The 14,948-nt window shown below is 43.0% G+C and overlaps 1 protein-coding gene across 1 annotated transcript in view; it reads right to left on the minus strand.

Moving 5' to 3' along the window:
• susd2 (sushi domain containing 2) overlaps positions 1-14,892 on the minus strand; it is a 47,608-nt gene extending 32,716 nt beyond the window's left edge. The window contains exons 1-10 of the mRNA XM_063195420.1: positions 14,497-14,892; positions 13,294-13,417; positions 12,062-12,207; positions 11,271-11,438; positions 7,849-8,023; positions 6,675-6,876; positions 4,518-4,603; positions 3,652-3,920; positions 2,041-2,184; positions 133-312 (exon numbers count right to left, since the gene is read on the minus strand). Of these exons, the coding sequence (XP_063051490.1) occupies positions 133-312; positions 2,041-2,184; positions 3,652-3,920; positions 4,518-4,603; positions 6,675-6,876; positions 7,849-8,023; positions 11,271-11,438; positions 12,062-12,207; positions 13,294-13,417; positions 14,497-14,575 (1,573 nt within the window). The 5' untranslated portion in view covers positions 14,576-14,892. The remainder of the gene's footprint in view (positions 1-132; positions 313-2,040; positions 2,185-3,651; positions 3,921-4,517; positions 4,604-6,674; positions 6,877-7,848; positions 8,024-11,270; positions 11,439-12,061; positions 12,208-13,293; positions 13,418-14,496) is intronic.
• Between the last annotated feature and the right edge of the window lie 56 nt (positions 14,893-14,948).

Consider the following 14,948-nt stretch of genomic DNA (forward strand, 5'->3'; position numbering starts at 1 on the left):
GGTGTGCTTGTTCAGCCATTATTTTTCTGCAAAGTTCAATAGTATTTTGAGACACAGGTATGAGGTGATTTGCTAAATTGGAATGATCCATGTCTAGATGTTTATAATTTAATTTAGCCTCAGCGTTAGCACCTTGTAGGTCCATCCAGCTCTGCTCGGTGAAGGAGAGCACTTCCTGGTTCCTCAGCACCTGTAAGGTGTCTGGATGATGAGTCACACCTGAGCCATCTGTGGAGAGTCGCACCTCTATGATGTCAGAGCTGTTCTCCCTCATGGCCACAGAGGTGAGCTGGGTAGCCTTCGCTAGGGTGCCTTTTAGAGGGGAGATAGAGGTAACACTTTACTTGACGTCGGTTTCATAAGCATGTCATTATAGTGTCTTATTATATGGTTGTGACGTCATCTGTCGAATGCTCCATTCATTTCAACGGGGCTCCCCAACGTTCGGACGTCTGTTATTTTTCGATAACGGACGGGTTGGTCTATAACAGACCGCTCTCAATGGCAACAAGACTTTTCACTGCTAAAGCGACTTTTCAACAAGACTCTAATCAGCTGCTGTGATAGACAGCACCCGTTGTCCTGGCTACCGCTGTCAATGGCAACAAGACGTTCACTGCTAAAGCCACTGGCTTGTATACAAGTCAGTGGCTAAAGCGAATGTTTCATATCACTCCGCAGGGGGTCGGTTTTGTCACTCTAATCAGCTGCTGTGATAGACAACACCTGTTGTCCTGGCTAGCCTACCTAGCTGTTGCCTAGCGGTGTTCCACAACGGCACTGTTTTGTTTTGCGCAGCAACAATCTTAACATTAAATAGGTCTAAAGCAATGTCCCCGCATGTGTGAATCATTTAAGTATATCCATATAATAAGCGGGTTAACTTTCGGCGAGTCGGTCGCTTTGTGGAATAGCAGCACTTCAGAGAGAACAAGACCCCTCCGCTCCGCGTCGGGGTCTAAAGATTCTCTCTGTCGTGCTGCTATTCCACGGTAGCGACCTTCTCGCCGAACGTTAACCCTTACATAATAGTCTCATGACACAGTCATAGTTAAGTCATAAACATTATGATGCATAACTAAAAAAAAGAAACACAGTTTCCTTCCAACACAGGTAACTTATCAGAGTAACCAGTAGACCTGTGTACCAGCTAACTCTGCACTGGTTGGATCAACTTTGTCGAGGTTCTTGTTGGGTGTTTGGTGTTTTTAGTAACAACACACTATCTACTGTACCTCATTAGGTACAATGAACTATCTGGAGTAACCATGTAAATGCAGCCACGATCGCTGACAGCTTTGACCGGGGCCGGGACAAAGATCATCTGAAAAGGGCACCTCTCTCAGTGCATATAATGTAAGGAGGACCAAATTCTAGGCCCCCCGTATCCCTGGGCCGGGACGGGACAGGACAACTGACCCGTTTTCCCTCCCGTCCCGCTGTCAGAGTGAGCGGACCTGAATGCATCATGGCTTTAGTGTTGTCTAGAGTTGCTGCCGGGACTCTCCTTAATCTCTCCAGTGGTTTAAACAGATCGCCTGCTATTGTGTAAAAAAGGCCTTATGAGCTCAGACAGGCAAATTGTCCTTCATCTCCCCAAACTCCCTCATTCTCCTTCCGACTGCCACCTGACCCGACCTTTTTGGTTCTTTTTGACTGGCCTCCCTAAATGGCTTTACACCGCTGCCTGCCTGCCTGCCTGCCACACAAAGAGCCCCAAGGCCCCCGGAGAGGCGACGGGGCTTATGGGTAAGGCTGGACTGGGGGAGAAATAGGGCCTGGGCACTTTTGGCTTAAAGGGGGCCGGGGCCCCCCTCACAATTAGTGGTGCAGAACTGACTCACCAGTGGGCCCCGCACCCTCCTTTGCATCTATTTTCAGAAATGTAAATATATATATATATATACTTATTTTTTTTACATTTTACATGCCAGATGGCCAGTCCAGCCCTGCTTATGGGCAAAAAAAAAATCCCCTTTCCAATCGCTTTGACTTAAGCCAGGAGCAAGCAAGCAAGCAAGGGAAGGGAAGGGGACCCACCGTTCTCCAGTTTCACCGGTCCCGTCCTGCCCTGAACAAACAGGCCTTTGTCTGGGGAGGACAGCAGTTGGTACTCCCCCCGCCCGTTGAAGGTGTAGGTGCTGCCATCAAACGTGATGAAATGGGGGTCGCCAAGAACTGAGGCTAGAGTAGAGTAGAGTACTTTTATTAATCCCGAGGGAAATTAAGGTGTCTGACAGTTTACATAGATACATAGATACAAGACGTAGACAAAGACCTAATACACATTATTGCACATTGTAGTAAACATATGGCAAAATCTGAGTATACACAGACACAGACACAGACACAGACACAGACACACAAACACACACACACACACACACACACACACACACACACACACACACACACACACACACACACACACACACACACACACACACATACCTAATGCACATCATATCACACTGCAGTAAAGGTATATTTCGTACAACATTTAGCCTTCTCTCAGCTGCATGGAGGTGGAGGAGAGGTCAGATGAGAGGCTTGCATTAGTGCCGCTGACTAACGGCACAGGTCAACGGTAACAGGGCTACTTAACTTAATAACCCGCCTCATGTATGATAGCACTCATCGGTCATTTTCACTCAGTAGGTGTAGGCAATTCCTAAGGTGTAGTAACTGTGACTTGCTGAGAGGCAGAGAATTTCTGCTCTGCTTGTGAATTACGGTAGCTTTTCATGGTAAGTGTTAAGGTCTAGTTTGAATACGGTAAGTTAGCTGTTGATAGTCTGGCATTGATACAATCAGAGCATTTACAGAGCGGTGCAAAAGTATTTACCCCATTATTTATTTCTGTGCTTTTATTGTATCTTTGTCAAGCTGAAGCATTTCAAATGAAGGATATTAAAATGGTAGATAAGATAACTCATGTCAACACAAAAACATTTTAATTGCTGATTTCATTTGTTCAAAAAAGCTTTCCATTCTGGACCTACATAACCCCATGTTAAAAGTAATTGCCCGCTAAACCTAATATTATGTCATTGTGTTTCTGAAAACGGCCTAAGGGTCTTTCACATTGCTCTGGAGGAATTTGGACCAACTCTTATTTCAATAATTGTTTTCAAATCAGCTACAGGAAAGCATGGTGCACCACTGTACCATTAATCCTGTGGAACTGTTCCAGCTTCTATCGGACGCGTGAGACTTATGTAGATGCACAGAATCTTTGCTTGGAATGCTGACGGTATCTAAGGGATACATTTATAGAAATCAGGCACATGATCTACGGAAAATGTAATAATCAGGACAGCATTCCAAAGGAAGATTCTAGGCACGTCTACATGTTACACACGTCAGATAGTGCAACGTCGATCTTGCTCACTCTTGTGCTCACTAGGTGCTGGTGCAGTTGGCATGGTTCCTAGAACTTTACAGACAGTAATACGTTTGTAGATTTAAAAAATACCCTACCCTAAAGGCAGATAAGCTGGATAACAGTCTTCGAGATCGACCGGTTCCACAAAGTAATGGCTTGGCGACCTGCGTAGCAACGCACCCCTCCTCGCCATTAACTTTGTGGTACTGTTCCCCTACAATATGGGACGTAAATGCGGATTGGTAATGGTGAGGGACCGGGGGTACCTGCTTTAGGAGGCCTGTAGGCTCTGCAGTCGCTGGAGGGCCTGTGTTTGAAGTAGTACTGGCAGTTGTCAGACCACAGGCAGCAGTAGTAGAAACTGAGCACGTCGTATCTCCAGTGGGACAGGCCGGGGACACGGGGTGGCCGGACGTACGGCGGAGCGCCCCAGTCGTGGCCCCGGTCCGGCGTGCTGCCCCCTATGGAGTCACCCGTCAACACCTGGACACCAGCACTGTCATAGCAACACTGTTGACCCGCTCCGTATTTAGGACTGGCGCAAAGACATGAAAAAAAGATTGAAAAAATAAAGCACATTACCACTAAGTAAGCCTAAACAATATGAAATATGTACTGACCAGCACAGATATATGGAAAGAGATAAAAATGAAACATTTGAGCGAATAACTGTACAGTATGTATGTCTATATAAAGCAAAATCAAGACTTGAATCAAGAATACTCCGTTAGCATAAGTGAATTAATACCATTTTAATATGATTACCCTTATTGAACAGTGTGCTGCAACAATTGCCATGCAAACTGTACGTGTTCCTGAATTTGTTCAAACATTTTAAGCTGCATACTATACACAGTATGACTTACAATCAGTAGTTTACTTACTAATATTATTATTAATTATTATTATTATTATTATTATTATTATTATTATTATTATTATTATTATTATTATTATTACTAATTGCATGTTGTCAGGGTTCAATGAAGGCTTTTTAACTTTAGTAATAGTGTTTTTTGTAACCTTTTTTGTAACCAATTAGTGTTAGTGTTGTTCACTTTTTGACTGATGCTTCAATGATCAGTGTGTGTTATAGTCCAGAGCCAAAGACTCAGCATACACTGTACTGTACCTGGCCTGTATGGCTCTCACACAGTGAACAGCTCCGGGGTGATAGGTGCACTTGCTCCCTTTCTCAATGTCACAGCCATAGTCGGTCTATTCAAATGAGTACAAAATCCATTTAGCATTACGAAATAATCTCCATACTGGCTATGTCAACATAAGACATTTACTGTAATTCGGAATTAACTACATCTAATTCTGAATAAAGCTTAATTCCGTTTTGAAATACCTCTTAATTCGAAATTAAATGAAAGATCAAAGTAAATTGGACTGAACAATTTCATTCTGAATTATTAATTCTGAATTAAAAACATCATGTAAACGTAGTGAATGATTTCCATAATGAAACCATCACAAGTGCCATCACAAACTGCAACCTGTCCCCCTTGTTCTATGCGTGTGATGTATGTTTTTGGCGCCATCTGTAGGCAACTCAAAGCACTGCAGGTGGACAGCCAGACGGAGAGACAGACAGACGGTCATTGCCCACACTCTAGGGCCAGATAACTACTAGTGGTGTCAACAATAATCGATTCGGCAATGCATCACAATGCGGGGGCAGGGCAATTCAATTCAATGTGGCAAGTGTAATAATCGATCGATGCAGCATATTATTTCAAGTTTCAATTATTTCCGTGGATATTTCTGGAGCAAATGAATGTTAAATTAAATAAAAGCACTTCAAAGCAGAGATGTGGACTTGTGACTTGTGACTTGGACTGACTTGTGACTTGAATCACAAATGACTCGACTTGATACTTGATTTGCCAATATTAGGAATGACTTGTGACTTGACTCGACTTGTACGCTATTGACTTGAGACTTGACTCGACTTGACAGCTTTAGCTTGCAATGATTTGCAATTGTGCTCCAAGTCAATGAATACATCATATTTTTTGCATTTGTGTGTGAAAAAAATGCATGAAAGAAAGAAAAAATAAACGATTTACCTTAACCATAGTCACAAACCATGCTAAAAAAAAAAAAGATCAATTGTGGGTTGCATGGTCACCCAAAAAAACCATGAAAGCTTGTCTGCAGCCGTGGTGTAATGGTTAGGGAGTTGGGCTGAAGATCACAGAGTTGGAGGTTTGAATCCCACCCTTAGACCCACCTCTCCCTACACCTCCATCCATGACTGAAGTGCCCTTGAGCAAGGCACCTAACCCCACATTGCTCCAAGGACTGTGACCAATATGTGCGTTGGATGAAAGATAAGAGTAATTTAATGAATAATTATAAACCGTGGTAAACCATGGTTCAATTTATAGTTAAACCTAGTAAAATCAACAACCAATGCCGAACCATGCTCAAAAAACTGAAATCATGGTATACCATGGTCGATTTTCGTAAGGGACATGACTGGCGAAGGGGGACATGCAAAGCTGTGTGGAGAGGTAATGCATTTATGACCAAAGGTAATTGTCAATATTGCACATAGAATACAAGGTGACTTGTTAAGGACTTGGAAAAAATAAGACTTGGACTTGACTTGGCTTTGGCACGACTTGGACTTGGACTTGACTTGGTCAAATGTGTCGTAACTTGTGCCTTGACTCGGACTTGATTGGAAGGACTTGAGACTTACTTGCGACTTGCAAATTAGTGACTTGGTCCCATCTCTGCTTCAAAGCATTGAAAACTGTCAGACTGATACATAAAACAGCAAATAAAATGCTGTTCAGTATCTGGCTGCTTGTATTGCCTCATCATGACTGATGAAAAATATGCTTTGCTCTCAGTAGAAATGTAATGTATTGCAATGCATCGTAGAATCAAATCAAATCAAATCAAATTGAATCGCTACCTCCCGAATCGTAATTGAATCGAATCATGAGGGCAGTGCCAATGCACACCACTAATAATTAGAGGACACTAGTACAGTCTTACTTTCCACCAACGTAACATAGAGCACTAGAAAACACTGCCTAGGCTCACCCATACTTCCAGTACCCCTACAAAATACAATACAACATGTACATATTTATACAACCTTTACAACCCCTACACACAATCTTCCTATGATGCGCGCACAAAATTTCGTAGCCAAATGAGAAAACAGCTTTGCAGTCATAGCTAAGGCTAAGACAGCACCAAATTATAAACAATAAAGCAAAAAAAAACCTATTGTACTGTACAGTACAACTAGTCCTACTGTACACACATGGTATCTGCCGGTGTCTGCGCGAGCTTGGGCGAGCGTACAGGGGCAGTCTGGGATCTCGGACAGAAAGTCGGGCAGCTTCTCCTCTGCGGTGTCCCAGGACAGGCACTTGTCAGTGGCCCAGCGCGCCGAGTCGTCCCTGAAGGCCTGCTGCAGGTGCCAGGCCAGAGCATGAGCCCCACTCCACAGGGCGTTCACACCACTATCAGGATCGATAGATAAGATGTAGACAGAATCGTACGTAGCACAAAAGCCTACCATACTTAATTCAGATTACATTTCTTTTATGAGCTTTCTGAGACATTCATATAATTTTTTTATTTTAACTTTGGGCATTTCCCAAAGTCTAGTGTGCATCCTTCCAAGTGTATCAGCCTTCATAATCACACCCATTGACAGGATACTCTTTGGTACTGGGCGTGACAAATTACGCTGACACACTTCCAAGGCTCATACACTTGACATTGGGAAATGGTGAATGTGACTTCTAATGCATTTAGGAAAGAAAGTAAGAAAGTCTGTGAGTTGAATGGGGTGGGGTGGGGGGATATAGAATGATTGAGGCAGAAAAAAACGGTACATCCTCCGCGTTACTGGCCTTCAGAAAATGGGGTGTCATTGGAGAGAACTACTATGCAAAAAAACTATTTTGTAGGAGGACGCCATACAGGTATGTGGGAAAACATAGTCAAGACAAGTGCCAAAGGAACTAATGTTAAAGGTACACTGTGCAGGAAATGGTCAAAAAAGGTACTGCAACTATGCTGCTCATTGAAACTGTGTTGTCAATTGCCAAATGTGATCTTTTAATGAACTTTTACTAAGTAATAAACAAATATTTTCTAGTATGGCCCAAGTACAGTCATTTTTGCAGCTAAAAATGGCTATTTCTGGAAATTCAAAATGGTGGACCATGGAGATGATCCCCCTTTTCATGTATGAAAAGTGCTTTATTTTCAGTCATAATAAATACTTAGAATTTGATGGTGGTGGTAAGTATTCATGAAAAAGGTAACATTAGTGAATGGGTAGCATAAATTCCGGAAAATAAACAACAAAAAATCTCACACAGTGCACCTTTAATCATAAATTGCCTTTCCTAAATCTGAGCTGCTCCGATGCACTCCCTTTTGCCAGCGCTGTATACCTGGTATGCAGAGAGTCTCCTTCTTACCTCTGTCCCTCAGTGCTTGAGCTGGGACTAACTCTGATGCTGCCCATCTCCCACCTCCAGTGAGGGTCCTTGGCTGGGCTGGGCACGAAGCTGAAGGCCCCGTTGTTGGGCACCGCACGCCCCACAGAGTACAGATACTGCCACCCGGGCACCCAGGAGTCACTGTATGGCTCACCTGAGGGCGGTGTGCAAGAACCAAGTTTACAATACAAAAAAGACTGGAGGAAAAAGATCATTGGTCCAGGCACTTCAGTTTATTAATGGGGTAAGAAAAATAAAACTTAATTATATGGGCAAACTCATTAAAAATCACCAACGTGTATCGGCCCTGCGGCCTTCATCAGGGAGGAGTGCAAAAACATGTTTACATACTGTATGCTACTACATTTCTATGAATTACTTGGACGGCGAACAAGAGAACACTTCAAGGGTGAATGTACTACTCTGGTGATATGTCTTACATTTTATTTAAGACATATTACAATCAGTTGGAAAACTTTATCATTATGTGCCCTACGCTTATACCTATATTTTTACTTCAATGGCTTTAGCTTTAAGCTTTAAGCTTTAAGTGTGCTGAATTTTAAGTGGAGTGACTGCTCTGCCTCCTCTCCCTCCAATCTGATCGTCAAGTTCGTGGACGACACCACCGTCCTTGGCCTCATCACCAACAGCGACGAGGGGGATTACAGGGCAGAGGTGCAACATCTAGCCTCATGGTGTGACAGCAACAACCTTGCTCTTAACACCAAAAAGACCAAGGAAATGATTGTGGACTTTAGAAAGAAACAGCCGAAGCATCACAAACCCCTCTCCATCGGGTCAGAGGAGGTGGAGAGAGTCAGGACTTTTAAATTCCTGGGAGTGACCCTGGCGGAGGACCTGTCCTGGGGCACCCACATCGCCTCTGCTGTTGGGAAGGCCCAGCAGCGCCTTTTCTACCTGAGGAAGCTGAGGAGCTACCACATCCCCAGACCACTGCTGGTGAACTTTTACAACTGTGCCATCAGCAGTGTTCTGACCTATGGGTTCCTAGTGTGGTTCTCCAGCTCCTCCAAAGCAGATCAGCAGGCACTCCAGCGTGTGGTGAAAACAGCAGGGAAAATCACTGGAATGCCTCTCCCAGAGATTAGTACCATCTACACCACACGCTGTCTACGGAGAGTGCATAACATCCTGCGTGACAGCCACCATCCTGCCTACCATCTGTTCCAACAGCTACCCTCAGGTAGAAGGTACAGGTCCCTTCAGAGCCGCACCGAAAGACTGGCCAAGAGCGTTTACCACCAGGCCATTAGACTTTTGAATTTGCAGGACTGCTGAGGAACATTACTGTCTTAAATGTTATCCATCTATCCTTTGGACATTCTGTGTGTGTGTGTGTGTGTGTGTGTGTGTGTGTGTGTGTGTGTGTGTGTGTGTGTGTGTGTGTGTGTGTGTGTGTGTGTGTGTGTGTGTGTGTGCGTACGCGCGTGCATGTTTGAGAGAGGGGAGGGGGGGGGTGTCGTATTATGCACTTAATCTCTGCTGCACTTTAAGTGGGATGGGGGGGCTGGGGGGGTCAAGCACTGGTGTCACTTTTACCTCGTTTTGCACTTTACTTGGAAACCTGCTACTACTAAGTATTGTACCCCAAACACAATTTCGTTGCCTTTTTTACAATGACAATAAATTCTTGAATCTTGAATCTTGAATCTTCTTTGTTTTGCTCGCTTTGCTTTTTTATTCGGCTGCGAGACTATATTCTGGAAGGCATCGCATGTATGTGACTGAGAACAAAAGATCAGATGGCAGTATACTGTATATGGCAGGGGTAGAGAAACATTTTCATTCGAGGGCACTTCAAATTTCATTAAGTTCTCTAAGGGACGTACAATTAACACAAACCAGGATTTCCCCCTGCACTTTAGGCCTAAATTGAAGGTGGCAACAACAGACCCCACCTTCACTAGGTTCCCTGAAAATATAACTGAATTGTATTGCAAATGTAATCTTAATGATTCATTTACAAAACATGTTACATTTCATGTGAAACTGCATAACATTAAAATTATATCGGTGGCCGAATAAGAAAGCCTCAAGGGCTGTAAACGACCCTCGGAACATAGGTTCCCCACCCCTGGTATGTGGCATGCTCCTGTCCCATCAAGCAAGGGAGGAATTCAGGATAAGATAGTGATACACAGTACAATGGCTGCACAGTAACAGATGCAGTGCTAATTCAACACTGGGAGAGGGTATATCATTACCCTATATATATTGTCCTTGTCACTATGTGACTCCATGTGCCTTCAATAGGATACACAACATTTTGGTATTGACTAAATGCCCAATGTGGAATGTTTGTGCTGTATATGTGTGTCCTAAGTGTTTAAGATGTTTTGTATGGGTGGAGATCACTTATCTGCAAACCAAATCTACCTTTGGGTACTAAAAACGTTATCTAATCTAATCTAATCTACTGTGGGACCAACTATACTCTAGAAGGTGTTAAATGAACTCTTTAAGTGTTGAAGTAAAACTGTAGTTTTAATGTGCATTGTCCCATGGGCTGACCTTGAACTGTGTTCAAACAGTTGTCCTGTTTAAGTGCTGTTAAACTGTAAGCTAAATGCTAGACCATGCATGACCAATTTGAATGCCTAATGTGGCATTTCAAGTTCTGGAATTCTCCTTGTATTGTACTACTGTAGTCTGTGTGTGGAATTCACTATGCTTCACTGATTCAAAGATTTTATTTATGTTTTACAGTGTACTCTTTCAAGTATTTCTTGCTTTTGGTGAAACACAAGGACATTTCAGAAGAAACAGCTCTACAAAGGATAGGGAAGAAGGCCTGTACACCTTGAAAAGTTTTTTTCCTTTTCTTTCAGGTGCAGCTATTTCAGGAGGAATCACTTTGGAAAAGCTCAACATAACAAACATAGTGCGATTTGACTGTTGTAGCAGTGTAGTAGCCTGGGCGAAAGCCGACTGTTGACTCCGTCAGGCGAAAGCTAAGAGGAATCCGTCTCCGTGGAGGGGGAGGGATCGTCTGATCTTACTCTGCCATTTAAATTCATTGGAGTTCCGAATTAAAATCAAAACCCATATTGTGCTTTATTAGCATGACTGTTACAATATAGTGTCGCAAAAGCATACAAATAACAAAACAAAGGTGTGACATGAATAGTGTTACCTTAACCAATCAGTAACGGACTTTGTGGGTGAGTTCTGCGTCACCTCTCTCAGCTGTTTGCTGATTGGTTCAACAGTGAGCGAACCGAGGTAGGAGGGTTTTGTCAGACTATGCGAGGAGCCAAAATATTTGTGTGGAGTCAATAGGATGGCGTCGCCAGGCTAGCAGTGTGCTGCTTTTGGAAAAGAATTCACAGCTCTGGCAGTGCAACTGTGGCCCCAAAGCCATGACTCTCTTAACGCACCTGTCTCCTCGTAACCCCACAGTTCCACGTCCACGCTCTCAGCCCTGATGAGTGATGAGTTCCACGTCATGCGTAGGGTTCCCCCTGTGTTCGGAGTGCCGTAGTACTGCCACTGTGTGGCGTTAACCAGGGTCACTTTAAACGCAGCATCCATCTTGCTGTGGTGCACTAGAACAGGAAAATGCATTTTACAATAAAGGCGCGGGCTGCTTCACATTCAGTCCCTGATGATGTGATCTTACTGTATTACCGGGATTGCAAAATGACCACACACAGACACAGACACAGACACAGACACAGACACACACACACAGACACAGACAAAGACACAGACACAGACACACACACACACACACACAATCAATTGAATAATACTTGTTGACTGAAACAAAGTTATACGCTACGCCAGGGGTGGGGAACCTTTTCCATTCGAGGGGTCACTTCAAATTCATCCATGAAAGTCCTCCAAGGTTCCGTACTATGAGCACAAACCAGGATTTCCCCCTGCACTTAAGGCCTATATTGAAGGCAGCCACCTTTAGAACAGACCTTACCTTCTCTAGGTCCACTGAATATAATTGTATTGCAAATGTATTTTCTAAGATTCCTTTACAAAATACGTCATATTTTATGTGAAGCTGCAAAACATTAAAATTATATCGGGTGCCGGATAAAACGGCCTCAAGGGCCACAAACGGCCCTCGAGACATAGGTTCCCCACAGCTGCACTACACTTTCTCATGACAACTTTGCAGTCACTACTAGAGCCATTACCATAGGCGGGTCTTTACCTGATAGCCATTTGCCCCTTTGTTTATTAACATTGTTTATTAGAAGTTCAAATGGAATCCAGCCAGTTTCATAGAGGAGTGGAGAAATACAGTGGCCAACACCGTCTCCATCTACATATCCCACCGTGTCCACAGAGCCTTTGAACCTACAGTACAGTAAAGGACTGAGTGTTAGACATCAGACACCGTATTCTCATTCAACTACATACCCTTTGAGGAGTACCATCACAAATATGTGATTAGAATTTTGCCCAAATTTTGAGTTCTCATTATGATGTCATAATGTCTTTGCGAGATTTTTAACACAGACGTCTATGGGAGCTGTAGAGTGTTCCAGTAAAATTCTAGAAGCACCTCTAGAAATTCCTTACTCCTCAAAGGGTTAACTGTTTGTGCTGTCATGATGTGTACAGTATGATCATATAATTGAGGATGAAAACAATATTTTCATAGCGAAACAAATTGGAATGACATCTGACACCACTTTTCATGCTATCATCCACAAAATGCAGGGTACATATCAGGGTGTATGAAACAACTGATTTTCAAAATTTTCAAAATGCACAAGAGCAAGATCATACATCTTAATCACACACAACAGTACTAAACAGAACACTCCTATTCAGTCACTGGTCACTTTGCTCCCTCTGCTGTCATCATAGAAGAAGTGCAGTCTGTTGAAAAACATTCATGCACTTTTACCTTGTATATACTTGCTTTGTTCATGCTGTGATTCTGATGTAATGTAAGACTGCAAATGAAGAAAAGAATGCGAAAGAATTTCCTAGCAATAGCAAATAACGTCCCCTTTCAGAAAACCTTGCATCATGTCTGACACAATGTTCTTGTTAGTGAGCACATAGGCCTACTGTGTCCACTAAAGTTTCCACCTGCGTCTCCTCCTTAACTCTCTTCAGACAATATTATATATGTCTGCTTGTACATATTCAACTTGTCGGCACAATGTGACAAACAACAATGTTTTTCAACACATTTACCAGCAAGGACATAACTTGATTAGGTAGAATAACAAAATTGCAGGTAATGTCTGCACCAGGGGTAATGTCACTCAGAGGGCTAATGTGCCATAACATTACGCTGGAGACCCAAGTTCGATTCCGCCCCAAGGTAATTTTTTTATCCTTCCCCATCTCTCTATCCCCACCAAAAAATATTTAAAAATGCCAGCACCAATGGCAATGAAACAGGCTGGTAATACATTTGCACAGTACCTGCAAAGTACAGTATCGGCTTTCTGCAAGTCAGGGTGGAGCAGCAGGGTGAAGTCTGCACCTCCCAGCATGGAGCCGGAGTGGGGGGAGACCTGTAGGCACGGGCCCTTACATGATGACCCATCTGACAAAGTAGAGACACACAATTCTGAGACTTGGAGATAAGGCAGCCGCCTCAATGTTGTCTTTTTCTTTGCAGCTTGGTCAGATGTATCAAAATTAGAATATTCATGGTGTAAGGCAGGAGCAGGAGTCCCCGGCCCCATCCTGGCCACACCGGCCCTTGTATGATGACCCATCTGACAAAGTAGAGAAATACTTATACTACCATACAGTAGTTGTTGGAAAGGGGGATGCAGTGGTGCATTTACATCCATCCCCAATTTTGGGCTCTCTAAATGAGGCTTTCTCAACTTTTACTGCAGACAAATGAGTGGAGTGCGGCAGCAATAACATTGTTAACTCGTTCCGGCGGCCTTGAATTACTACTCTCTGAGACTGGGAGATAAGACAGCATCAATATTATCTTTTTTTTGCAGGTTGTTTGGTCAGATGTGTCAAAAGTAGAATATTCCATAATGGTGTAAGTACATGGTATTAACAGGTGTCAGAACATGACATTACTGTTACCACTGATGAGCTAGAAACTAGACTGCTTTTACTGAAAAAAAAAAGCCACACATTGGATCCAACCAGCTCAGAATCAGCAGATTGTAAGACAGGTGCAGTATTCTACAGTAAGTGCAGAACGGTTAGGGCCTACTCAGCAGTGGTGTAGTCTACTTTTTATGGTGGGTATACTGTATATTTGAGCATTTTTTTGAAGTGGGTATACTGTATATATTTGTGCTATTCAAAACAATGGATCAATCAATTTTAAGTGGATATACTGAAATCCCTGAAATTTAGAAGTGGGTATACTCCGTATACCTGCGTTCGTTCTACGTAGACTACACCACTGCTAGTGAAGTCACCCGTTGAAATGAAACTATTAACACATGTTTTTACTTTGGACACCTCTGGTTATGATACATAGTTGCTGACTTTGAAATATTTTTTCTGTTTGTTTGTTGGGTTCTTTCTGAAGCTCAGAATGTTTTTCAACGCTGTGCGTAAAATACGATCCGCTTTGATTGAAATTATAAACTGCTATGCATGCTTAGCTTTGTTATGTTGCACTTGAACACATGCACAGTAACTTACCAGTTGCAGCTGACATCAGCAGAATGAGACAGAAGAAGAAGGAACATGAATCTACAATCTTCTTTGAATGGTTTGTCATGTCTCTTGGTGTTGGTTGTATCTCAGCAGGTGATGATATTCACATGCGTAATAGCGCATGCATGGTGTTTTGAACCTGACTGTGCATGAGTGTCAGTAGCAAAGGTCTTTTTGGTTACATATTATTAGAGGAAGTTGCCTTGACTGAGATGGAAGCGTTTCCCCTCCCCTTTCCACTTAATTTCCCATCAAGTTGTGAGTGAGGATGATGAAGACACTGACAGAGATGAAGAGTTTAGCTATTTGGTTACGAATAACTAAGCCGAAGAACTAGTTTCAGAAGAGAAGGTGGCTTGCAGAGAAGGTGGCTTATATTGAATTGTGGTTTGTGGCTCTAGTCCAGCTGTTGCTTCCAACCACCGACCTGTATTCAA

The sequence above is a fragment of the Engraulis encrasicolus genome, chromosome 3, assembly GCF_034702125.1.
Source record: "Engraulis encrasicolus isolate BLACKSEA-1 chromosome 3, IST_EnEncr_1.0, whole genome shotgun sequence".
Lineage (NCBI taxonomy): Eukaryota > Metazoa > Chordata > Actinopteri > Clupeiformes > Engraulidae > Engraulis > Engraulis encrasicolus.